This window comes from Callithrix jacchus, chromosome 9 (assembly GCF_049354715.1).
Source record: "Callithrix jacchus isolate 240 chromosome 9, calJac240_pri, whole genome shotgun sequence".
In the NCBI taxonomy this organism is placed as follows: Eukaryota; Metazoa; Chordata; class Mammalia; order Primates; family Cebidae; genus Callithrix; species Callithrix jacchus.
The window spans coordinates 113,300,683-113,325,064 of record NC_133510.1 but is presented as its reverse complement, the minus strand read 5'-3'; the positions used below and the strand labels follow the sequence as shown (position 1 = coordinate 113,325,064).

The following is a 24,382-nucleotide window of genomic DNA, read 5'->3' as shown; positions in this document are numbered from 1 at the left end:
TCACCACTAATTCCAGAGCATTTTCATCACTCCAGTACCTGCTCTCTAGCAGTCACCCTACCCCACATTCCTCCCTAAGCCCCTGTCCCTCCCACCCCTTTTTCCAGTATTAATCTATTGTCTCTTTCTGTGGATTTGCTTATTCTGGATAATTCATGTAAATTTAATTTTTTATGCAACATGTGGCCTTTATGTCCATTTTCTTTCACATAACATTTTCTGAGTTCATCCATGGTAAAGCATACATCAGGGCCGGGCATGGCAGCTGACGCCTGTAATCCCAGCACTTTGGGAGGCCAAAGTGGGCAGATCAAGAGATCGAGACCAGCCTGACCAACATGGTGAAACCCCATCTCTACTAAATATACAAAAATTAGCCAAGTGTGGTGGCTTGTGCCCATAGTCCCAGCTACTTGAGAGGCTGAGGCAGAATTGCTTGAACCTGGGAGGCAGAGGTTGCAGTGAGCCGAGATCATGCCACTGCACTCCAGCCTCACAACAGAGTGACTCTTCATCTCAAACAAAGAAAAAAGGATATCAGAGCCTTCTTTTCTCTTTTTCTTTTTTTGTTGCTGTGTATATGTATGCAATAAAATATATATAATATTTACCACCATATTACCCATTTTTTAAATTGTACAATTCAGCCCTTTAATTTCATATACCATATTGTACAACCATCACCACTATTTTTAAAAGTTTTTGTTGTTTTCTTTGAAAAAGGGAAGGGAAGGGTCAAAGCTTTTTAATTACACAAAATGGAAACGATAACATTTAAGTCTGGTAATTATAACCTCCAGCCTCTAGTAATCTCTGATTTACTTTCTGTCTGAATTTGTTCATTCTAGATACCTCATATAAGTGAAGAAAGACAATGTTTGTCCTATTGTTTCTGGTTTCTTCCACTTAGTATAAACAGAAACACGTTCACCATATTGTAGCAATGATCAGAACTGCATTCTTTTTTTGTGGCCAAATAATATTCTATTATGTGGATGCACCACAATTTGTTTATCCATTTTTCAATTGACAGACATTGAAGTTACTTCCATTTTTTTACTTAAGAACAGTATTGCCAAGAACATTCATGTACAAATTTTTGTGTGTACTTAAATTTTTCTTTTGGTATATACCTAGGAATGGAATTGGTGAGTCATAGGGTAACTGTTTAACTTGTCTAAGAACTGCCAGACTCTTCTGTAGCAGCTGCATTATTTTACATTCCCACCAACAATCTAGGATCTCATTTCCCCACATCCTCACCAGCACTTATTTTTTGCTATACTAGTGGGTGTGAAATGGAACCTCATTGTGGGTTTTGTGTTTTTGATTTGTTTCTCTAATGACTAATAATGTTGAACGTCTTTTTTTTTTTTCTCCAAGTCTTGTCCTGTCACCCAGGCTGAAGTACAATGGCTAGATCTCAGCTCACTGCAACCTTTGCCTCCCAGGTTCAAGTAATTGTCCATGCCACCACGCCCAGCTAATTTTTGAATTTTTAGTAGAGATGGGGTTTCACCATGTTGGCCAGTCTGGTCTTGAATTTCTGACCTCAAGTGATCTGCCCAATTCAGCCTCCCAAAGTGCTGGGATTACAGGCATGAGCCACTACATCTGGCCAGTGTTGAGCATCTTTTCATGTAGATATTGCCTATGTATATATCTTTGGAGAAATGTTCATTTAAATCATTTGCTCAGTTTTTACATGGCTTGTCTTTTTGTTGAATTGCAATTGTTCTTTATACATTCTAAATATTAGACCCTTATCAGATATGATTTAGAAAAGTTTTCTCCCATCCTGTGGGTGGTTTTTTTCACTTTCTTGATGGTGTCCTTTTAAGCACAAAGGTTTTTCATTTTGGCAATGTTCCATTTGTCTATTTTTTCTTTGGTTGCTCGTGCTTTTGGTGTCATATCTAAGAAACCATTGTATAATCCAGAAGTGTCAATTTATGCCTGTGGGTTTTGTTGTTGTTGTTGTTGTTGTTGTTGTTGTTGTTTTTGGAGACAGAGCCTTACTCTGTTGCCCAGGCTGGAATGCAGTGGTGTGATCTTGGTTCACTGCAACCTCCACCTCCTCAAGCAATTCTTCCATTGCAGCCTCGCAAATAGCTGGAATTATAGGTATGTGTCATAACACCCAGCTAATTTTTATATTTTTAGTAGAAACAGGGTTTCACCATGTTGGCCAGCCTGGTCTCGAACTCCTGACTTCAGGTGATCCACCTGTCTCATCCTCCCAAAGTGCTGGGATTACAGGCATGAGCCACTACACCCCGATGCCTACAGTTTTTTCTAAGCATTTTACACATGTAGCTTTGACGTTTAGGTTTTTGATCCATTTTGAGTTAATTTTTGTATAGGAAGTGACATGTACAAGGGCAGCTTCAATTTTTTTTTCCTTTTGGACAGTTTTTTTTTTTTTTTTTTTTTTTGACAGGCTTGCTGCAACCTCTGCACTTGAACTTGGGTTCAAGTGATTCTCCTGCCCCAACCTCCCTAGTAGCCGGTACTACAGGTGCGTGCCACCATGCCCGGCTAATTTTTTGTATTTTTAGTAGAGACTGGTTTCACCGTGTTAGCCAGGATGGTCTCGATCTGACTCCATGATCCGCCTGCCTCAGCTTCCCAAAGTGCTGGATTACAGGCATGAGCCATTGCATTGACTATGAATTTGTAATTTTAATAAATGCTCTTAAGCATTTATTTAAACACTTGAATTATGGGCTAGCTAAATACCACAGTTCACATAGCCAAAAGTATGAATATGTGAAAACTTACTCCATAGATAAACAAAAGGACAGTCCCGAAGCCAAAAGAGTGGTGGTGATGGGTTGTAAAGGTTTTATTTGTTTGTTTGTTTAATTAAAATTTGTTTGTTTGTTTTTGAAACAGGTTATCACTGTTGCCCAGGCTGGCGTGCAGTGGCATGAACATGGCCCACTGCAGCCTTGACCTCCTGGGCTCAAACAATCCTCCCACCTCAGCCTCCCCTGTAGCTGAGACTACATGCACACATTACCAGACCCAGCTAATTTTTGTATTTTTTGTAGAAACGGGTTATCTTTTTTTTTTTTTTTTGAGACAAAGTCTCACTCTACCTCCCAGGCTGGAGTGCTGTGGTGCAATCTGGGCTGACTTGAACCTCTGCCTTCAAGGTTGAAGCTATTTTCTTGCCTCAGCCTCCAGAGTAACTGGGATTATAGGCATGTGCCACCATGCACAGCTAATTTTGTATTTTTAGTAGAGATAGGATTTCACGATGTTGTCCAGGCTGGCCTCAAACTCCTGGACTCAAGTGATCTACCCACCTCAGCCTTCCAAATGTTGGGAGTACTAGCATGAGCCACTGTGCCCGTCCTAAATTAAAATTCTCTAACCCAGAATGAGAGTTTTGGTGTTTGGACTGCCACAGGGGTTAACAGACATGTCAGAAAGAAGGAGAGAAAGCCACGCTAATTTATTTCAAGATTACAGGTTTGGGGCCAGGCCTGGTGGTGAGAGGTCGAGGCTTCAGTGAACCATGATTGTACCACTGCACTCCAGCCTGGGCAACAGAGTGAGGCCCTGTCTCAGAAAAAGAAAAGTTCATTTCAATTTTTTTTTTTTTTTTTTTTTTGAGATGGAGTTTCGCTCTTGTTACCCAGGCTGGAGTGCAATGGCGTGATCTCGGCTCACTGCAACCTCCGCCTCCTGGATTCAGGCAATTCTCCTGCCTCAGCCTCCTGAGTAGCTGGGATTACAGGCACGCGCCACCATGCCCAGCTAATTTTTTGTATTTTTAGTAGAGATGGGGTTTCACCATGTTGACCAGGATGGTCTCGATCTCTTGACCTCGTGATCCACCCACCTCAGCCTCCCAAAGTGCTGGGATTACAGGTGTGAGCCACAGCACCTGGCCATTTTTTTTTTTTTTTTTTTTTTTTAATTGTGGAACCATCATGATAGGAACCCAGCTTACTCTGGGACCTGTTCCCAGTCCATTACTGCCAGCAGGGGGCACACGGGCCACAAACACTGGAAATGGCTTCTGGACCATTTCCCTTTGGGACTTTATGATGGTAGGTGTTTTGTTTTGTCATATTTTGTTTTAAAATATATGCAAGAGGACAATTTCCAAAGGATTTATAATAAATTGTACATAAAGTATAGTATGAATTTTTTTTTTGACAGTATTGCCCTGTCACCCCGGCTGGTGAGCAGTGGTGCATTCTCAGCTCACTGCAGCCTCCACTTCCTGGGTTGAAATGATTCTTCTGCCTCAGCCTCCCGAGTAGCTGGGATTGCAGGCACCCGCCACCCTGCTCAGCTAATTTTTGTGTTTTTAATAGAGACTGGGTTCACAATGTTGGCCAGGCTGGTCTCAAAATCCTGACCTCAGGTGATCTGCCCACCTAAGCCTTCCAAATTTCTGTGATCACAGGCATGAGCCACCATGCCCAGCCAGCAGTATGATTGATTGTTTAATTGATTGATTGATTTGAGATGGAGTCTGGCTCCATCACCTAGGCTGGAATGCAGTGGCACAACTCAGCTTATTGCAACCTCTGCATCCCACGTTCCAGCATTTCTCCTTCCTCAGCCTCCCTAGTAGCTGGGATTACAGGCATGCCTGGCTAATTTGTGTATTTTTAGTGGAGACAGGGTTTCACCATGTTGGCCAGGCTGGTCTCAAATTCCCGACCTCAGGTGATTTACCTGCCTCAGCCTCTCAAAGTGCTAGGATTACAGGTGTGAGCCACCACGCCCATTCCAGTAGTATGAATTTTAAAATACAGCTTTAATCAAAATGTGATTAAAGCAAAATACAATTTAATCAAAATGTGACATTAGAAACAATTATAAAGTATGACTTTTTAGACAAGGTAATTTAATAATAATTCTCAGATTTTTATTTTTATTTATTTTCTTCTCCTTTTTTTAAAAAACAAATAAAGATAGGGTCTCACCATGTTGCCTACACTGGTCTCGAACTCCAGGGCTCAAGTGATCCTCCTGCCTCAGCCTCCCAAAGTGCTAGGACTACAGGCATGAGCCACCACACTCAGCCTCCAGATTTCATTCTTTTTGATCGAGCAACTCAACTTCATATTGTTGAATGCTGGGGAAACACACACACACCCTGAAAATAGTTCAGCCATCTCTCAATAGGGACTTTGATAAATAAATTATGGTCCATCCATAAAATTAAATATGGTTCAGTCAGGTAAGCTCTATCTATCCTGTCATGGTAAGATATCTTAGGATACATTATTGAGTTTTAAAAAAAGGTGAAGACAGTATTATAGTATGATCCCAATACAATGTTTATTTCACTGTCTGTACTCCTCAAAAAAGTAAGAGCACATACAGCAAACTTAATGATTATCACCGGGCATGGTGGTTCATGCCTGTAATCCCAGCACTTTGGGAGGCTAAGGTGGGTGGATCACAGGGTCAGGAGATCAAGACCATCTGGCTAACAAGGTGAAACCCCATCACTACTAAAAATACAAAAAATTAGCCGGGCATGGTTGGCACATGCCTATAGTCCCAGCTATTCAGGAGGCTGAGGCAGGAGAATCATTTGAACCTGGGAGGTGGAGGTTGCAGCAAGCTGAGATTGAGTCACTGCACTCCAGTCTGGGAGACAGAGCAAGACTCTGTCTCAAAAAAACAAAACAAAAAAACAACAATTATCTTGGGGCAGGAGAGTACAAGACTTGTGCATTTGGAGTCGTATATATCTATAATTCAGTAAGATATGCATTCCCTTAATAACCAGGAGGAAAGAAACTACTTTTTAAAAAAAGACTGGTACAAAATCAAATCTTGGCTGGGTGCAGTGGCTCACGCCTACAATCCCAGCACTTTGGGAGGAGAATTGCTTGAACTCAGGAGGCGGAGGTTTCGGTGAGCCGAGATTACGCCATTGCACTCCAGCCTGGGTAACAAGCGAAACTCCATCTCAAAAAAAAAAAACAAAATCAAATCTTGGCTAGGTGCAGTAATCCCAGCACTTGGGGAGGCTGAGGCAGGCAGACTTGAGGTTAGGAATTCGAAACCAGCCTGGCCAACGTGGTGAAACCCTGTCTCTTCTAAAAATTCAAAAATTAGCCTGACATGGTGGGGCACACCAGTAATTCTAGCTACTTGGGAGGCCGAGGCAGAGGAATCACTTGAACCAAGAAGATGGAGGTTACAGTGAGCCAAGATTGTGCCTGCATTCCAGCCTGGGTGACAGAGGGAGACTCCCATCTCAAAAAAAAAAACAAAAAAACAGCCGGGCGCAGTGGCTCACGCCTATAATCCCAGCACTTTGGGAGGCCGAGGCAGGTGGATCACGAGGTCAAGAGATCGAGACCATCCTGGTCAACATGGTGAAACCCCGTCTCTACTAAAAATACAAAAATTAGCAGGGCATGATGGTGCACACCTGTAGTCCCAGCTACTTGCGAGGCTGAGGCAGGAGAATTGCTTGAACCCAGGAGGCAGAGGTTGTGGTGAGCCGTTGCACTCCAGCCTGGGTAACAAGCGAAACTCTGTTTCAAAAAAAAAGAAAATCTTTTATAAAATCATATTAGCCCAAAACTGTGTGAGGACAATGGTCACCTTGTTCTTTTTCCTTAAGCATCCTGTTTATATTCATCATTGCCATATGCCACTAATTACTGTCATGTGTGGAAAGATTACAGTATATGGAAATACATTAACAAGATCTATGTGAATTGTTTGATTTGACATTTTCCTTTTCCCAAAAGTATTAGTACTGAAGACCTTCATAAAAAGTTTGGAGCTGTGTCCAGAAAGGGATGTAATACTATTCCACCAAAAGCCATTTGGTTTGTTTCCTCCTTCATTTTTGTTTATAGATGTTTGGAAGACCATGCTATTAGGAAAGTGTAATTTTGGGGCCACATCTGCTCTGTGTTGATGTTGAGATAAATCATCCATCATGATTTTCCACTTTACTTCAACTCTGCAGCTCCAATTTATAGGTGATCTGGCAGTGTGCTATGCATTTTACAGTTTTAAATCCTATTTAACCCTAGCAAAAAAAAATTGTGGACCAGGTGCTATGGCTCACGCCTGTTATCCTAGCACTTTGGGAAGCCAAAGCGGGCGGATCACTTGAGGTCAGGAGTTTGAGACCAGGTTGGCCAATATGGCGAAACCTTGTTGCTACTAAAAATACAAAAATTTTTAGTAGCATGGGAGGCATGGTGGCTCACACATGTAATCCAGCACTTTGGGAGGCCGAGGTGGGCAGATCACCTGAGATCAGAAGACCGAGACCAGCCTGGCCAACATGGTGAAACTCTGTCTCTATTAAAAATAGAAAAATTAGCTGGGCCAGACCGGGCTCAGTGGTTCTGCTCAGACCTGTAATCCCAGCACTTTGGGAAGCATAGACAGTGGATCATCTGAGGTCGGGAGTTTGAGACTAGGGTGATCAACATGGAGAAACCCCGTCTCTACTAAAAATACAAAAAAAAAAAATTAGCCGAGTGTGCTGGCACATGCCTGTAATCCCAGCTACTAGGGAGACTGAGGCAGGAGAATCACTTGAACCTGGGAGGCAGAGGCTGCAGTGAGTCGAGATCATGCCATTGCACTCCAGCCTGGGCAACAAGAGCAAAAGTCCATCTCAAAAGAGAAAAAAAAATTAGCTGGGCCCTGTGGCAAGTACCTGTAATCCCAGCTACTCAGGAGGCTGAGGCAGGAGAATTTCTTGAACCCTAGAGGCAGAGTTTGCAGTGAGACAAGATTGCACCACTGCACCCCAGCCTGGGCGACAGAGCGAGACCCCATCTCAAAAAATAAAAATAAAATAATAGGATTTAAAAAACCAAAATTAGCTGGGTGTAATGACTCACACCTGTAGTCCCAGTTACTTGAGTGACTGAGACAGGAGAATCCCTTGAACCTGGGAGGCAGAGGTTGCAGTGAGCCAAGATCTTGCCACTGCACTCCAACCGGTGACAGAAGACTCTGTCACCAACACAAAAAAAAGGGCCAGGTGTGGTGGCTCATGCTTGTAATCCCAGCACTTTGGGAGGCCAAAGCAGGCAAATAATGAGGTCAGGAGTTCAAGACCAGCCTGTCCAATGTGGTGAAACTCCATCTCTCCTAAAAACACAAACATTAGCCAGATGCAGTGGCTCACGCCTGTAATCCCAGCACTTTGGGAGGCTGAGGCAGGTGGATCATGAGGTCAAGAGATTGAGACCACCCTGGCCAACGTGGTGTAACCCTGCCTCTACTAAAAATACAAAAATTAGCTGGGCATGGTGGCTTGAGCCTGCAGTCCCAGCTACTCTACAGTCCCTCCTTTGGGAGGCTGAGGGCAGGAGAATCGCTTGAATCTGGGAGGTGGAGGTTGCAGTGAGCCGAGATTGTGCCACTGCGCTCCAGCCAGGTGACAGAGCAAGATTCCGTCTCGAAAAAGGAAAAAAAATGTCAGATGCTGTGGCTCATGCCTGTAATCACAGCACTTTGGGAGGCTGAGGTGGGCAGATCACCTGAGGCCAGGAGTTCAAGACCAGCCTGGCCAACATGGTGAAACCCTGACTCTACTAAAAGTACAAAAAATTAGCTGGGCATGGTTGCAGGTAGCTGTAATCCCATCTATTTGGGAGGCTGAGGCAAAAGTATGGCTTGAATCTGGGAGGCAGAGGTTGTAGTGAGCTGAAGTCACACCACTGCACTTCAGCCTGGGCAACAGAGGAAGTCTCTGTTTCTTTTTTTTTTTTTTTTTTTTTGTGGGGGACAGAGACTGTCGCCCAGGCTAGAATGCAATGGTGATATCTCGGCTCACTGCAACCTCCACCTCCCGGGTTCAAGCAATTCTCCTGCCTCAGCGTCCCAAGTAGCTGAGATTACAGGTGCCTGCCACCGCACCTGGCTAATTTTTGTATTTTTAGTAGAGACTGGGTTTCACCATCTTGCCCACACTGGTCTTGAACTCCTGACCTCATGATCCATCCGCCTCGGCCTCCCAAAGGGCTGGGAATTACAGGTGTGAGCCACCGAGCCCAGCAGGAAGTCTCTGTTAAAAAAAAAACAAAAAAACAAAACCCGGCCGGGCATGGTGGCTCACACCTGTAATCCAAGCAGTTTGGGGGCCAAGGCAGGCAGATCACCTGAGGACCAACCCCGTCTTAAAAAAAAAAAAAAAAACCCTTTATGGCATATGGGAGATTATCCCCTTTTCCAGATGAAGAAGCTGAGGCTACAGAAATTAACTTGCTGAAACTCACACACCTGGAAGTTGGCTAAATTGGTAATTAAACCTAAATTTGTCAGAATCCAGAGCTGGCCCACACAGCCAAAAGGTGGTCACTTTGCAACAGTGTAATTTTCAGTAACCCATTCATGCAGCAGTATCAGTAGATTGCTCTGTTGGGTGCACTATGCCAAATATTGAAAGGATGCACAAGAGACGTCAGTGTGGTCTCTGCTCTCTAGGACCATATTGGTCTGATGGGAAATGTGTATAAGAAGATAGATATGAATAAACACTGCAAGGTTCACATGACTGCCCAGTTCTGTAGAAGCCCAGAGAAAAAGAGGCTTTGTTGAAGTCAATTGGAGAAGATTTAGCAAAGGTGGCTCTCAAACCAACTGAGCGCTGAAGTGAGCCAAATTGGGCAGACTAGATCCAAAAATGATATATATTGGGCCCAGGTAAATGACATGGTCAAGCCTGGCATGAAGGCAACCTTAGGGCCTAGAATATGATGGGGAGGAAGCTGCCCCAGCAGGAGGGAATGCCCTACATTTTTTTTTTTTCTTGAAAGCTAAGACTGATGCTGGGTGCGGTGGCTCAAGCCTATAATCCCAGCACTTTGGGAGGCTGAGGTGGGTGGATCACGAGGTCAAGAAATCGAGACCATCCTGGTCAACATGGTGAAACCCCGTCTCTACTAAAAATACAAAAATTAGCTGGGCATGGTGGCGTGTGCCTGTAATCCCAGCTACTCGGGAGGCTGAGGCAGGAGAATTGCCTGAACCCAGGAGGCGGAGGTTGCGGTGAGCCGAGACTGCGCCATTGAACTCCAGCCTGGGTAACAAGAGCAAAACTCTGTCTCAAAAAAAAAAAAAGAAAAGAAAGAAAGCTAAGACTGAGGGAATGCCTCACATTTTTGAGAACCAGAGTCAGACTAGGAATTTTAACTTTATTATGTCAACAGGGCAAAGGATATGACAGATTCTCCACACGGGCACCTTTCTACTTTTCCTACTTCTGAGAACCATTTGCCTGAGCCATCATCACTTTTTTTCTTTCCAAGCCATTCCACAGTTTCTGTGCTCAACTCTTGTGGGCTTTTTTAAAAACAGCTTTGTTGAAAAATAATTCACATACCAAATAGTTCACCCATATAAAAATGTTAAGTGGTGTTTAGTGTTTTGCACTACTTTCATATGTGACATAAACTTTGTCATTTTAACTATTTTAAGTGTAAAACCCAGTGACATTAATTCCATTCAAAATTTGTACAACCTACCTCTGTATAGTGCTAAAGCAAGAAAAGAGGAATAAAAAAAAAAAAGAAAATGTACAACCATCACCCCTATCTATTTTGAAAACTTTATCACCCCAATAGAAACTCTGTTCCCATTAAACCACTCCCCTGCTTCCATTCAGCCCCTGTAAACTCTAATCTACTTTCTGTCTGTATGCATTCACCTCTCCTGGATATTTCATATAAATGGAATCATATGAGCCAGATGCAGTGGCTCACACCTCTAATCCCAGCACTTTGGGAAACCGAGGCAGGCAGATCACTTGAAGTCAGGAGTTTAGACCAGTCTGGCCAACATAGCGAAATCCCATCTCTACCAAAAACACAAAAATTAGCCAGGCATGGTGGTGGGCAGCTGTAATCTCAGCCACTCAGGAGGCTGAGGCAGGAGAATCGCTTGAACCCAGGAGGCAGAGGTTGCAGTAAGTGAGCCAAGATTGTGCCACTGCATTCCAGCCTGGGTAACAGAGGGAGACTCTGTCTAAAAAAAAAAAAAAAAAAAAAAGACTGGACACAGTGGCTCATGCCTGTAATCCCAGCTCTTTGGAAGGCCAAGGCGGGCAGATCACCTGAGATTAGGAGTTCAAGACCAGCCTCACCAACATTGTGAAACCCCATCTCTACTAAAAATACAAAAATTAGCCAGGAGTGGTGGCCAGCACCTGTAATCCCAGCTGCTCAGGAGACTGAGGCAGGAGAATTGCTTGAACCTGGGAGGCAGAGGTTGCAGTGAGCTGAGATGGTGCCATTGCACTCCAGCCCGGGTGACAAGGGTTAAACTCTGTTTCCAAAAAAAAAAAAAAAAGAATCTTATGACATTTGTCCTTAAGGCTTTTTTCACTTAATGTAATGTTTTTGAGATTCAGTCATATTCATCCATGTTGTAGCATGTATCAGAACTCAGAACTTCATCTTTTTTTTTTTTTTTTTTTTTGAGACAGTCTCGCTCTGTCACCCAGGCCAGAGTGCAGTGGTATGATCTTGGCTCACTGCAACCTCCACCTCTCTGGTTCAAGCAATTCTCATGCCTCAGCCTCCTGAGTAGATGGAATTACAGGGTTTTACAGGTACACACCACCATGCCCCGCTAATTTTTTTTTTTTTTTTTTGGAGACAGAGTATTGCTCTGTCACCCAGGCTGAAGTGCAGTGGCGCTATCTTGGCTCACTGCAGCCTCCGCCTCCTGGGTTCAAGTGATTCTCCTGCCTCAGCCACCTGGGACTACAGGCATGCACCACCACGCCCAGCTAAGTTTTTGTATTTTTAGTAGAGACAGGGTTTCACCATGTTGGCCAGGATGGTCTTGATCTCCTGGCACACGTCTTGGTCTCCCAAAGTGCTGTGATTATAGGTGTGAGCCACCACACCCGGCCCATGCCCAGCTAATTTTTGTATTTTTAGTAGAGATGGGGTTTCACCATGTTGGCCAGGCTGGTCTCGAACTCCTGACCGTAGGTGATCCGCCTGCCTCAGCCTCTCAAAGTGCTGAGATTACAGGTGTGAGCCACCATGCCGAGCCCTTCATTCTATTTTATAGCTGAATAATATTTCCTTGTATGGACCACATTTTGCTTATCCATCTGTTCATGGACACTTGGGTTGTTTCCACCTTTTGTGAAGAATGCTGCAATAAACATGGTTATACAAGCTGAGTTCCTGCTTTTAGAGTGCTTTTAAAAATTCACCCACTGCTATTTTATCACAAGTCCCCTTGAGATTTATCTGTAAACCATTATCTGGCTGTTTTATAGTGCTATTTAAGGTTTTTTAACTTGTCTGACTATCTCATAAATAAAAATGCCCATCTGGACATCTTAGAACCCCCTTTACTGAAAAGAGGGAACATTGGTTGGGATGCTGGTGGTATTTATTCCCTCTGGTTGTTCAGGCAAATTCTTTGTCCTGATGTTACTTTTCTACTGAAAGGAAACCTGTCATTGCCAGGAGACACTTAGGGATGTTAAGTAATGTTTCCCTTAGAGCAATTTATAAGTGTTATGTTTTCCCCTTGTACAGAAGACAGATCTAAGAAAAATGTCTAATGCATCTGGGAAAGATTTTCATTCTTAGGAGGCTGCTGGACATTTAGAGATGAACTTAAGTGGAGCAAAACATTTATATTTATAAATTGCTTTTGACTCAACCCTCCACGTTATCCACGTCATTCTGCATCTGTTACGTGGCTGACCTAACGATTCACAGCCAATTACCATCCCAGTACTTCCATTTCCTCACATAAAATGAAGATAACCTCTAACATGCCCTCCAGCTCCAAAATTATCCTTTCTAAATATGACTCCATGAGGAAGAGGAGGCCTAGTCCCCTGGGACATATCTCCTGTATGCCCCAAGTTGTTTTAACACCATACATGCCCTTTGAATACTGTTGCAATCAGTACAATCTGGCCAAGCATGGTAGGTCATGCCTTTAATCCCAGCATTTTGGGAGGCCAAGACAGGTGGATCCCTTAAGCTCAGGAGTTCAAGACCAGCCTGGGCAACATGGTGAAACCCTATCTCTACCAAAAAAAAATTAGCCAGGTGTGGTGGCAGGCACCTATATTCCCAGCTTCTTGGAAGGCTGAGGTGGGATGACCACTTGGCCCAGAAGGTGGAGGTTGCAGTGAGCCATGACTGTGCCATTGCACTCCAGCCTGGGTGATAGAGTCAGACATTGTCTCAAAAAAACAAACCCAAACAAAATCAGTATGATCTGAATTACATCATATTAATGGGATCTAACCATAGAACCTATCTTCTCTTTGGTTAATTGATTTTCAAGGTGAATATTTTAAAATTTCCATATTAGCTGGGCATAGTACTGCATATCTGTAGTCCCAAGTACTCAGGAGGCAGAGGTGGGAGGATTGTCTGAGCCCAGGTCAAGGCTGCAGTGAGCTATAATTTCGCCACTGCATTCCAGCCTGGGTGACAGAGAAAGACCCATCTCTAAAGAAAAATAAAATTGGGCACAGTGGCTCACACCTGTAATCCAGCACTTTATGAGCCCAGGGTAGGAGGATTGCTTGAGCCCAGGAGTTTAAGACCAGCCTGGGCAACATAGCAAGACCCCATCTCTACACAAACAAAAAAATTTTTTTATTTAGCTTGGTGTGGTGGTGCATGCCTATAATCCCAGCTACTTGGGAGGCTGAGGTGGAAGGATCACTTTAGAGGCAGGTCCTCCTTTGCCTCTAAATTTTTCTCTATAAACATTTTTGCTTCATACATTCTTTGTGTGAGTTTATCAGTATCACAGGAGTGTTTTAGCTCTATTTCTTTATAGGAATTATCAACAGTCTCCCTCCGTCACCCAGGCTGGAATGCCATGGAGTGATCTTGGTTCACCGAACTCTCCACCTCCCAGATTCAAGTGATTCTCCTGCCTCAGCTACCCAAGTAGCTGGGATTATAGCTGTGAGCCACTGTGCCTGGCATGAATGTAAATTTCTGCTCCACTTTGCTGCGGGGGGCTGTTCTGTACATTACAGAATTTTTAGCAGCATCCCTAGTATCTATCTACCGATACCAGAAGCAACCCCCACCCCACCACATATGTCTGCAGATATTGCCAAATGTCCCCTAGGAACACAGTCATCACCCTGCCTCCACCACAGGCTGAGAACTTTCTCTGCAGCAAAAAGAATTATCATTTGGGCAAAGTGCCTCATGCCTGTAATCCCAACACCGTGGGAGGCCGAGGCAGGTGGATCACCTGAGGTCAGGCATTCAAGACCAGCCTGGCTAACATGGTGAAACCCATTTTGACTAAAAATACAAAAATTAGTGGGGCACAGTGGTGTACGCCTGTAATCCCAGCTACCGGGGAGGCTGAGGTGGGAGAATCGCTTGCACCCGGGAGGCGGAGGTTTCAGTGAGCCAAGATCGTGCCACTGCACTCCAGCCTGGGCGACAGAGCAAGACTCCATCTTAAAAAAGGCTGGGCGTGGTGGCTCATGCCTGTAATCTCGCACTTTGGGAGGCTGAGGCAGGCAGATCATGAGGTCAGCACGTTGAGACCATCCTGGCTAACACGGTGAAACCCTGTCTCTACTAAAAATACAAAAAATTAGCTGAGTGTGGTGGCATGCGCCTGTAGTCCCAGCTACTAGGGAGGCTGAGAAAGGATAATCGCTTGAACCCAGGAGGTGGAGGTTGCAGTGAGCTGAGATCACGCCGTTGCACTCCAGCTCCAGCTTGGGTGACAGAGTGAGACTCTGTCTCAAAAAAAAAAAAAAACAAAAAAAACAGAATTATCTATCTGCACTGTCTCACATTTGTCTCCTCCCACCTTCTCTTTACCAAACCGCCACTGAAAATGTTCTTGTCAAGATCCTCAATGACTTCCATTTTGCTAAATGCTATGGCTATTTCTCCATAGGAAGATGAATTTGTTTGTTTTGTTTACTGCTAAATCTCCATGGTCTAGAACAATTTGTGGCACACAGTAGGTGCAAAATAGACATGTTGAATGAATGTACAGTGAAGATGGAAGGAGAGTAAGGGGGAGAGAAGAGTCCAATTAACAATGAATATGCCATAATTGTGATTTATTCCGTTTATATAGTGCTTCATGATTTATAAACCATTTTATATATAATATGTCAAACCTTTTAATTAAATGAGCTATGACATAAGGTCATTGATTCATTCACCACACCCGGCCATAGATGTTTATATTTTAACAGTTTTATTGAGATATCATTTATTTTTTTGTCTTATCTTTATAAAAAAACTAATTCATGGCCAGGCGCAGTGGCTCACACTTATAATCCCAGCACTTTGGGAGGCCAAGGCGGGTGGATCACGAGGTCAAGAGATCGAGACCATCCTGGTCAACAAGGTGAAACCCTGTCTCTACTAAAAATACAAAAATTAGCTGGGCATGGTGGTGCCCACCTGTAGTCCCAGATACTGGGGAGGCTGAGGCAGGAGAATTGCTTGGACCCAGGAGGCAGAGGTTGTGGTGAGCCGAGATCATGCCATTGCACTCCAGTCTGGGTAAAAAAGAGACTGAGACTCCATCTCAAAAAAAAAAATTTTTAATTTATTTCGGCTGGGGGTGGTGGTTCACTCCTAAAATCCCAGCACTTTGGGAGGCTGAGGCAGGCAAATCACTTAAGGTCAGGAGTTCGAGACCAGCCTGGCCAACATGGTGAAACCCCATCTCTACTAAAAATACAAAAATTAGCTGGGCATGGTGGTGGGTGCCTATAATTCCAGCTACTCAGGAGCCTGAGGTGGGAGGGTTGCTTGAACCCGGGAGGAGGAGGTTGCAGTGAGCCAAGATAGCACCACTGCACTCCAGCCTGAGTGACAGAGCAAGACTCCATCTGAACAAAAAAAAAATAAATTTATTTATTGCAAAATTATACTTCTACCAAAGTAGAAGTATATTTTATGTAAAATCAACTTCCCCTATTTTATGCATACAATTCAATGATATTTAGCTGCCAATTTACAAAGTAATGCATTGATCATTACAATCCAGTTTTCAAACATTTCCATCACCTCCACAAAGACCCCTCCTATCCAATTGTAGACCCTCCCATTTCCATCCTTTACCCTGAGCAACAATTGATCTACTTTCTGTCTCTATCAGTTTGTCTTTTCCGGAAAGTTCATACAAATAGAGTCAGATTATGTAAACTTTTCTAGTCTGGCTTCTTTCGCCTAGCATAATTTTATTTTTAGCATATATTTGAGATTCATTCATGTTGTTTGTTTTTTTTAAAATGGTGTTCATTGTATGAATATGCCACATTTTGTTTATCTGTTCATCAATGAACATTTGAATTGTTTCCATTTTTGTGAACATAGATATGGTTTTAGAAAAAAAGTGTAATAGCAAACATTTGTACAGTGCTGCAAGGGAGCCAGAGATCACATCCAACCCCTCTTTTAGCTCTTAGTGGGTTCTTGAGCTGGATCTAGAAAACAAACTGACACCAGAAAGATTAACAAGAGAAAAGTGTACAAATTTTGTTCGTTTCACATGTACGGGGTGGCGGGGGGAGGTGCTACACAAGAATCTGAAATCTGAAGAAGTGGCCAAATGTGGGCGCGGTGGCAATCCCAGCACTTCCGGAGGCTCAGGTGGACGGATCACCTCAGGTCAGCCCACTGCTTCTTCCACGGAGGAATTCCAGACCCTAAATGAATTTAATACCAGTCTGGCCAATATGGTGAAACCCCATCTCTACTAAAAATGCAAAAATTAGCCAGGCTTGATGGCACATGCCTGTAATCTCAGCTACTCAGGAGGCTGAGGCAAGAGAATCTCTTGAACTTGAATCAGGGAGGCGAAAGTTGCAGTGAGCCAAAATCGCGTCACTGATCTCCAGCCTGGGTGATTGAGCGGGACTCCATCTTAAAAAAAAAAAAAAAAGTTTGGCCAGGCACGGTGGCTCACCCTGTAATCCCAGCACCTTGAGAGGCTGAGGCGGGCGGATCACCTGAGGTAGGGAGTTGGAGACCAGCCTGACCAACATGGAGAAACCTCTTCTCTACAAAAAATACAAAATTAGCTGCGGGTGGGGGCGCATGCCTGTAATCCCAGCTACTAGAGAGGCTGAGGCAGGAGTATCGCTGGAACCCGGGAGGCAGAGGTTGCGTTGAGCCAAGATTGGTCCATTGCAGTCTAGCCTTAGCAGCAAGAGCGAACCTCTGTCGCAAAAAAAAAAGTAAAAAAAATGATGCAGCTGGGCGCGGTGGCTCACGCCTGTGATCCCAGCACTTTGGGAGGCCGAGGCGGGCGGATCACAAGGTCAAAAGATCGAGACCATCTTGGTCAACATGGTGAAACCCCGTCTCTACTAAAAAAGATACAAGAATCAGCTGGTGCTCGCGCCTGCAGTCCCAGCTACTCAGGAGGCTGAGGCAGGAAAATTGCTTGAACCCAGGAGGCGGAGGTTGCAATGAGCCGAGATTGTGCCACTGCACTCCAGCCTGGCGCCTGGTGACAGAGAAGGCTCTGTCTCAAAAAAAAAAGATGTCCACCAAAAGCAAATTGAAGGTTACATCCAGGAAACGAGAGTAGGGGATGAGATGGGAAAAGGATCTGCAGAGCTTCGACTGTGACAAAATGTAAGAACTGAAAAAGTTGACTGGTGAAGATACACTGTGATTTTTTTTTATAGCATTTCTTTGCATGTTACTGTAAAAATCAAACGAAAACAAAATATAGACCAAAACGCCTGTCTCCTTCAAGAAAGGAGCAACAGGCTATATCTGAGAGGGTGATTGTGCAGAATATTCGGACTCTGCTTCATTCGCTGTTACCTCCTTGGTCCCTGTATACACTTGATTTTGCGATGCAACATATTTAACCACTCGATGGGATTCCAAGTCAACCATTTAACAACCTGAGCACAACATTTAAGCAGGCGGTTTCTTGCCCTGTGAGAAGGGAATGACAACTTCGACTTTATGGATTGGCTTGTGAACATCCAATAACTCGTGTAAAACTTCTGTAAAACGTTAACTGTGCTAGGCACATGCTGGTTTATAGGGGTATCAGCTCATTCCTGGATCCAGCCTTTATTTCCACGGATCTAGGGAGTCATTTCATAGGGTAAAATATGCCCCTCGAAACAAGGAGTTCACCCTAGGCGACAAGCCTGATTGTGACACAAAACATCTGAGGAGGGGCGCGGCGGCCCCTGCCTGGTGCGCATGCGCAACTGTAAAAGCCGTTAGGTCTGTCCCTGGCGCCCGATTAGAATATTTCATTCCAGTTGCAGCGTTTTTTTCCTCACCATTAATATATTTCTGGTACATGCCCACAGATTTTAATGTCTGAGAGGCACAAATTCCTCTCAGACGCATTCAAATTGACCGAGTAGTCTTATAAGGTTCCTTTTGCCTCATTGTAAATCCGCAGTAAAGTTTGCAGTTTAGGATGTGACGTAGTTTTTACGTAAAACTCACAACTCATTCCACCTGAAAGGAACCACGACGGGAGTAGAAATTCGAGTTTCTTTTTATACGGGCACTTCAGTAGTTACCTCTTACTTGGGGGAGGTGCCGCGTGTGGACCCGATGGACCCCGACGCCGCCGCCATTTTGGAGTTTTCCCTAAGGATCCTCTACCGGCTTTTCTAGTCACAGTTGCCGCCGCTGCCCGCGGCCTTGCAGGGCAGGATGAATGTGATAGACCACGTGCGGGACATGGCGGCCGCGGGGCTGCACTCGAACGTGCGGCTCCTCAGCAGCTTGTTACTTACAATGAGTAATAACAACCCGTGAGTTGAGGCGGGGAGCGGCCTGGGGCTGAGGAGAAAGCGGCGGCGGTCTGGGAGCGCGGGCTGAGGGCGCGTGGGAACAGGCGGGAAGGAGCGGCCGCCGGCGCCAGCGGAGGCTCCGGGGTCAGCGAAGGGCCTCGTGGAGCGGAGCGGACTTCGGAGCGCAAGTTGAGTTCATTGGGTGCCGGCGTTTTTGCAGGGCCCCGGCGTCAGCTCTCCGCGGGGATGTTGGCGAGCGGCGGCTTTGAGAAATGGAGGGCGGAGGCTCTGAGGACGACCCTGGCGAGGGTTTCCCGAGGCACCTGTCGCGGGGCAGCGCGACTGTCAAATCGCTAGGCTGAATCCTCCCTTCTTGGCTCCTTCCCGAAGAACTTTTTTTCTCGTTGCAACTCAGGGACCCAGCCTCCTGGTTTTGATGTCCTGGCCCCGCGTCTGATATTGGTACCCCCCGTTAAGTGTGTCAGGAGGATCTACTTTCTCGCCCTGGGAAACCCCTGAAAACGGGGCCTGGTGCGGTGGCTCACGCCTCTAATCCCAGTACTTTAGGAGGCCGAGGCGAGAGGATCGCTTGAGCCCAGGAGTTCAAGACCAGCCTGGGCAGCATAGGGAGACCCTGCCTCTACGAAAAACAAAAATTAAACAATTAGCCGGTGTGGTGCGCGTCTGCGGTCCCAGCCATTCGGGAGTCTGAGGCAGGAGGAGCGCTAGAGCCCAGGTAGTCGAGGCTGCAGTGAACTGTGATGGCATCACTGCTCCCTAGCGTGGGAAACACAACGACAGCCTGTCTTAATAAAAGGAAACAGGGCTGGGCGCGGGGGCTCACTCCTGTAATCCCAGCACTTTTGGAGGCCGAGAATCATGAGCTCAGGAATTCGAGACCAGCCTGGCCAACATGGTGAAAACCGTCTCTACTAAAAAAATACAAAAATTAGTCAGGTGTGGTGGGCGGGCGCCTGTAATCCCACCTACTCGGGAGTCTGACGCAGGAGAATCGCTTTAACCCAGGAGGCGGTTTGCAGTGAGCCAAGATAGTGCCACTGCACTCCAGCCTGGGGACAAGAGCAAGATTTGTGTCAAAAGTAAAATAAGAAACAAAGTGACGGGAGACTCCTTTGATGGGTGGGCGTGGCACCTTTTCGTATCCATGAAGCATGGGGCTGATTCCAGCCTCTGCATGTCCATCCTCTGCTTAAAATCCTTTGTTACACACATGAAAATTCTTTCCCGTGACCTCTGAAGGCAAACATCTGCCCTCCGCTCTCTGCAACTTCATCTCATTACTCTGTTCACTGTTCTTCAGCCTCCCTGGCTATTCTATTTTGTTTTTATTTATTTTTAGTTTTTTAGACAGATTTTCATCTCTCGCCCAGGTTGGAGTGCAGTGAGGCGATCTCAGCTTACTGCAGCCTCTGCCTCCCGGGTTCAAGTGATTCTCCTGCCTCAGCCTCCCGAGTAGCTGAAACTACAGGCCAGCGCCACCTTGCCCAGCTCGTTTTGTTAATTTTAGTAGAGACGGGGTTTCTCCATGTTGGTAAGGCTGGTCTCAAACTCCTGACCTCAAGTGATCCGCCCACTTCAGCCTCCCAAAGTACTTGGATTACAGGCGTGAGCCACCTAGCCTGGCCTCATTAGTGTGTTTTGTACCTCATTAGTGAGACCCATCATTTTGCCAACATCCACTTCATGTTGACAGGAGCCCTGGTCTAGGTCAGCCTTCTGTGTTTATCCCGGAGTCTTTCTCTTGGTTCTGAGTGATTTGTCAAACCATACAGTTTCCATGTTACTCTTAGTAGGCCCCAGTTACTCTTAGTTCTCAAAGATGTTACAGGATAGTTTGAAACAGTTTAATTTTCTGGCTAGACCAAGTTTAGCCCATGCTTTTTCATACTAGGTTAGATGGGCAGTTTCCTAGTTTCAGGACATGTTTAAGTTCTGACCTTCATAATTTATACTTTAAAATTTCTTGTGGAATAGTCAGTAGACACTTAAATTCAAACAGTGGAGAAGGGGCATGCAGATCAGAATCTTTCCCTGAGTCTTGAACCTCACCCCACCATTTCTCCAGAGGCAATAACTTTTTTTCTTTTTTTTGAGGCAGAGTCTCGCTGTGTCACCAGGCGCCAGGCTGGAATGCAGTGGCACAGTCTCACTGCAACCTCCACCTCCCAGGTTGAAGCAGTTTTCCTGCCTCAGCCTCCCGAGTAGCTGGGACTACAGGCGTGCACCACCACGCCCAGCTAAGTTTTGTATTTTTTAGTAGAGACAGGGTTTCACCGTGGTCTTGATCTCTTGACCTTCTGATTCACCTGCCTCAGCCTCCCAAAGTGCTGGGATTACAGATATGCGCCACCATGTCCAGCCGGTGCCTGTATTTTTTTTAAGAGGTGGGATTTCACTATGTTGACCAGACTTTAGGCTCAAGCAATCTTCACACCTCAGTGTCCTGAAGTGTTAGGATTACAGGTGTGAGCCACTGTGCCTAGCTTGTGGAGAAATTAACTATCTACAGAATTATTTGACTCACTTTGTTCTTTCATTATAAGCAGCTATAGTTTTTACTTGTCAAAGAAAAACAGTAAACTTCAGCCAGCTGTGATGGCTCACACCTATAATCCCAGCACTTTGGGAGGCCGAAGCAGGTGGATCATGAGGTCAAGAGAAATTAGCCAAACCTGGTGGCACACACCTATATTCGCAGCTACTTGGGAGACTGAGGCAGGGGAATTGCTTCAACCCCGAGGGCAGAGGTTGTAGTGAGCCAAGATCATGCCACAGCACCCTAGCCTGGCAACAGAATAAGACTCCGTCTCAAAAAAAAAAAAAAGAAAAACAGCAAACTACTTTCTTTTATTTGGGAAGGAATGAGATTGGAATTGAAAATATGAGTTCCACATTAGAAATAGTGACCAACTTCTAGTCACTTATAATTCTTTTTTTTTTTGGAGACGGAGTTTCGCTCGTTACCCAGGCTGGAGTGCAATGGCGCGATCTCGGCTCACCACAACCTCCGCCTCCTGGGTTCAGGCAATTCTCCTGCCTCAGCCTCCTGAGTAGCTGGGATTACAGGCAGGCGCCACCATGCCCAGCTAATTTTTTGTATTTTTAGTAGAGATGGGGTTTCACCATGTTGACCAGGATGGTCTTGATCTGTTGACCTCGTGATCCACCCGCCTCGGCCTCCCAAAGTGCTGGGATTACAGGCTTGAGCCACCGCGCCCGGCTCACTTACAATTCTTGACTAAATACTCAAGTTTTAAAACATTTGTTCAGGCTGGGCATGGTGGCTCATGCCTGTAATCCTAACACTTAGGGAGGCCGAGATGGGCAGATTGCCTGAGCTCAGGAGTTCGAGACCAGCCTGGCCAACATGGCAAAACCCTGTCTCTACTTAAAAAAGCCGGGCGTGGTGGTACATGCCTGTAATCTCAGCTACTCAGGAGATGAGGCAGGAGAACAGCTTGAACTTGTGGGGTGGGGGTTGCAGTGAGCCAAGATTGTGCCACTACACTCCAGTCTGGGTGACAGAATAAGACTCCGTTTCAAAAAAAAACGGCAGCGGCCTTGGATTGAAGGGGAAGAAAAGATGTATTACATTTTCTCTATGTACCTCCTACTGCATTTGATTCATAGGTATCATTGCTTTTATGTTAAGTAAAGAAAAATTGTATTGAACAATAGATATGTTTATCATATTAGCACAGAGTTCAGCTTCCACCTTTCATGCCTCTTTAGGGACTAGCACTTGACGTACATTGACTCTTTTGTAAACTGTCATTATACAAGGCTTTGTGCTAGGCTTATGTAGACACTAACAGTGTTCCTTCTAAAATTTCAAAATAACCCATGTAGGGGATATACTTTCTTTGTTTTCTAGTGAGTTATTCTCCCCATCTCAGAAGTACCAGCTTTTGGTGTATCATGCAGATTCTCTCTTTCATGATAAGGAATATCGGAATGCTGTGAGTAAGTATACCATGGCTTTACAGCAGAAAAAAGCCCTAAGTAAAACTTCAAAAGTGAGACCTTCAACTGGAAATTCTGCATCTACTCCACAGAGTCAGGTAATTGAAGATAGGATTGTGTGATTTTTTTTTTTTTTTTTTTTTTTTTTTTTTTTTTTTGAGAACGTCTCAGAATTTAGAATGGGGTCCCTAGGCCCCAGTGTCTGGTTTCTTAGGAACCAGGCTGCACAGCAGGAGGTGGGTGAAGGGTTAGCAAGTATTACTGCCTGAGCTCTGCCTCCTGTCAGATCAGCTGTGGCATTAGATTCTCATAGGAACACAAACCCTATTGTAAACTAGGCATGCAAAGATCTAGCTTTTGTGTTCCATATGATAATCTGACTAATGCCTGATGATCTGAGGTGGAACAGTTTCATCCTGAAACCATCCCCTCTCCCCCCATCTGTGGAAAAATTGTCTTCCTGTTGCCGAAAAGGTTGGGGACCACTGATTTAGACGATAGCCGTTTAGATGTAGAAGATGAGACCAGGCACAGTGGCTCACACCTGTGGTCTGAGGTGGGAAGACTTGAGGTCAGGAGTTTGAGACTAGCCTCAGCATTTTGAGACCCCTGTCTCTACAAAGTTGGGCGTGTTGGCACACACCTGTAGTTGTCCAGCTACTCAGGAGGCCAAGGTGGGAGGATCGCTTGAGACTAGGAGGTCAAGGCTGTGGTAAATTATGTTTACACCATTGCACTGCAGCCTAGGCAACAGCGAGACCCTGTCTCAAAAAACAGTTGCTGGGCCATATGATAACTATATTTAATGTTTTGAAGAACTGTCATACTATTGGAATAATGTTTCAAAAAGATGTTTTCATTGTCTCTTAGTGTCTTCCATCTGAAATTGAAGTGAAATACAAAATGGCAGAATGCTATACAATGCTAAAACAAGATAAAGATGCCATTGCTATACTTGATGGGATCCCTTCAAGACAAAGAACTCCCAAAGTAAGTTGAATGTTTATGTGTTTTTATCCTCAGCCCTCCTAACCCTGTTCGCTCCGTGTTTTCTCAAATTCATGTAAACATTTTACCCATGACTCTAATTCTCATTTTCTTCCTCTGTTCATGGAGTAGGGGTGGGGGTTCAGAGAGAGATGAATGACTTTTCTATGATATCCTGAAAATTCAGCTGATGAAAATGATAGCTGGAGAATACTACAAATGCTTATTCTTTTTTTTATATATATTTAATATTTTTTTAAGAGTCTCACTGTCACCGAGACTAGAGTGCATTGGTGTGATCCTGGCTCACTGCAACTTCAACCTCCCAGGCTTAAGCAGTCCTCCCACCTCTCTTAAATAGCTGGTATTACAATTGTATACTGCCACACCCAGCTAATTTTTTTAAATTTTTATTCATTTTTTTGAGACGGAGTCTTGCTCTGTCGCCCAGATTGGAGTGCAGTGGCGTGATCTTGGCTCATGCAACCTCCGCCTCCTGTGTTCAAGTGATTCTCCTGCCTCAGCCTCCTAAGTAGCTAGGATTACAGGTGTGTGCCACCATGCCCAGCTAATTTTTGTATTTCTGTTTAGTAGAGATGGAGTTTCACCATGTTGCACAGGCTGGTCTTGAACACCTGACCTTGTGATCCTCCCACTTCAGCCTCCCAAAGTGCTGGAATTAAT

General features: G+C 44.9%; 1 protein-coding gene and 1 long non-coding RNA gene across 5 annotated transcripts in view; one reads left to right on the top strand and one right to left on the bottom strand.

Moving 5' to 3' along the window:
- Window positions 1–18,726, bottom strand: part of LOC128928614 (uncharacterized) — a 20,161-nt gene extending 1,435 nt beyond the window's left edge. The window contains exon 1 of the long non-coding RNA XR_008473982.2: window positions 18,512–18,726. This is a non-coding gene — a long non-coding RNA (uncharacterized LOC128928614). The remainder of the gene's footprint in view (window positions 1–18,511) is intronic.
- ANAPC7 (anaphase promoting complex subunit 7) overlaps window positions 18,564–24,382 on the top strand; it is a 22,095-nt gene continuing 16,276 nt past the window's right edge. Inside the window, exons 1-3 of one of the 4 annotated variants that reach the window (XM_002807139.7) lie at window positions 18,564–18,748; window positions 22,623–22,809; window positions 23,582–23,701. In XM_002807139.7, the coding sequence (XP_002807185.4) occupies window positions 18,648–18,748; window positions 22,623–22,809; window positions 23,582–23,701 (408 nt within the window). In that variant the 5' untranslated portion in view covers window positions 18,564–18,647. Of the gene's footprint in view, window positions 19,644–22,597; window positions 22,810–23,581; window positions 23,702–24,382 lie in introns of all 4 variants that reach the window. The other 3 variants (XM_035257564.3, XM_017976371.4, XM_035257563.3) reach the window with 3 other exon arrangements.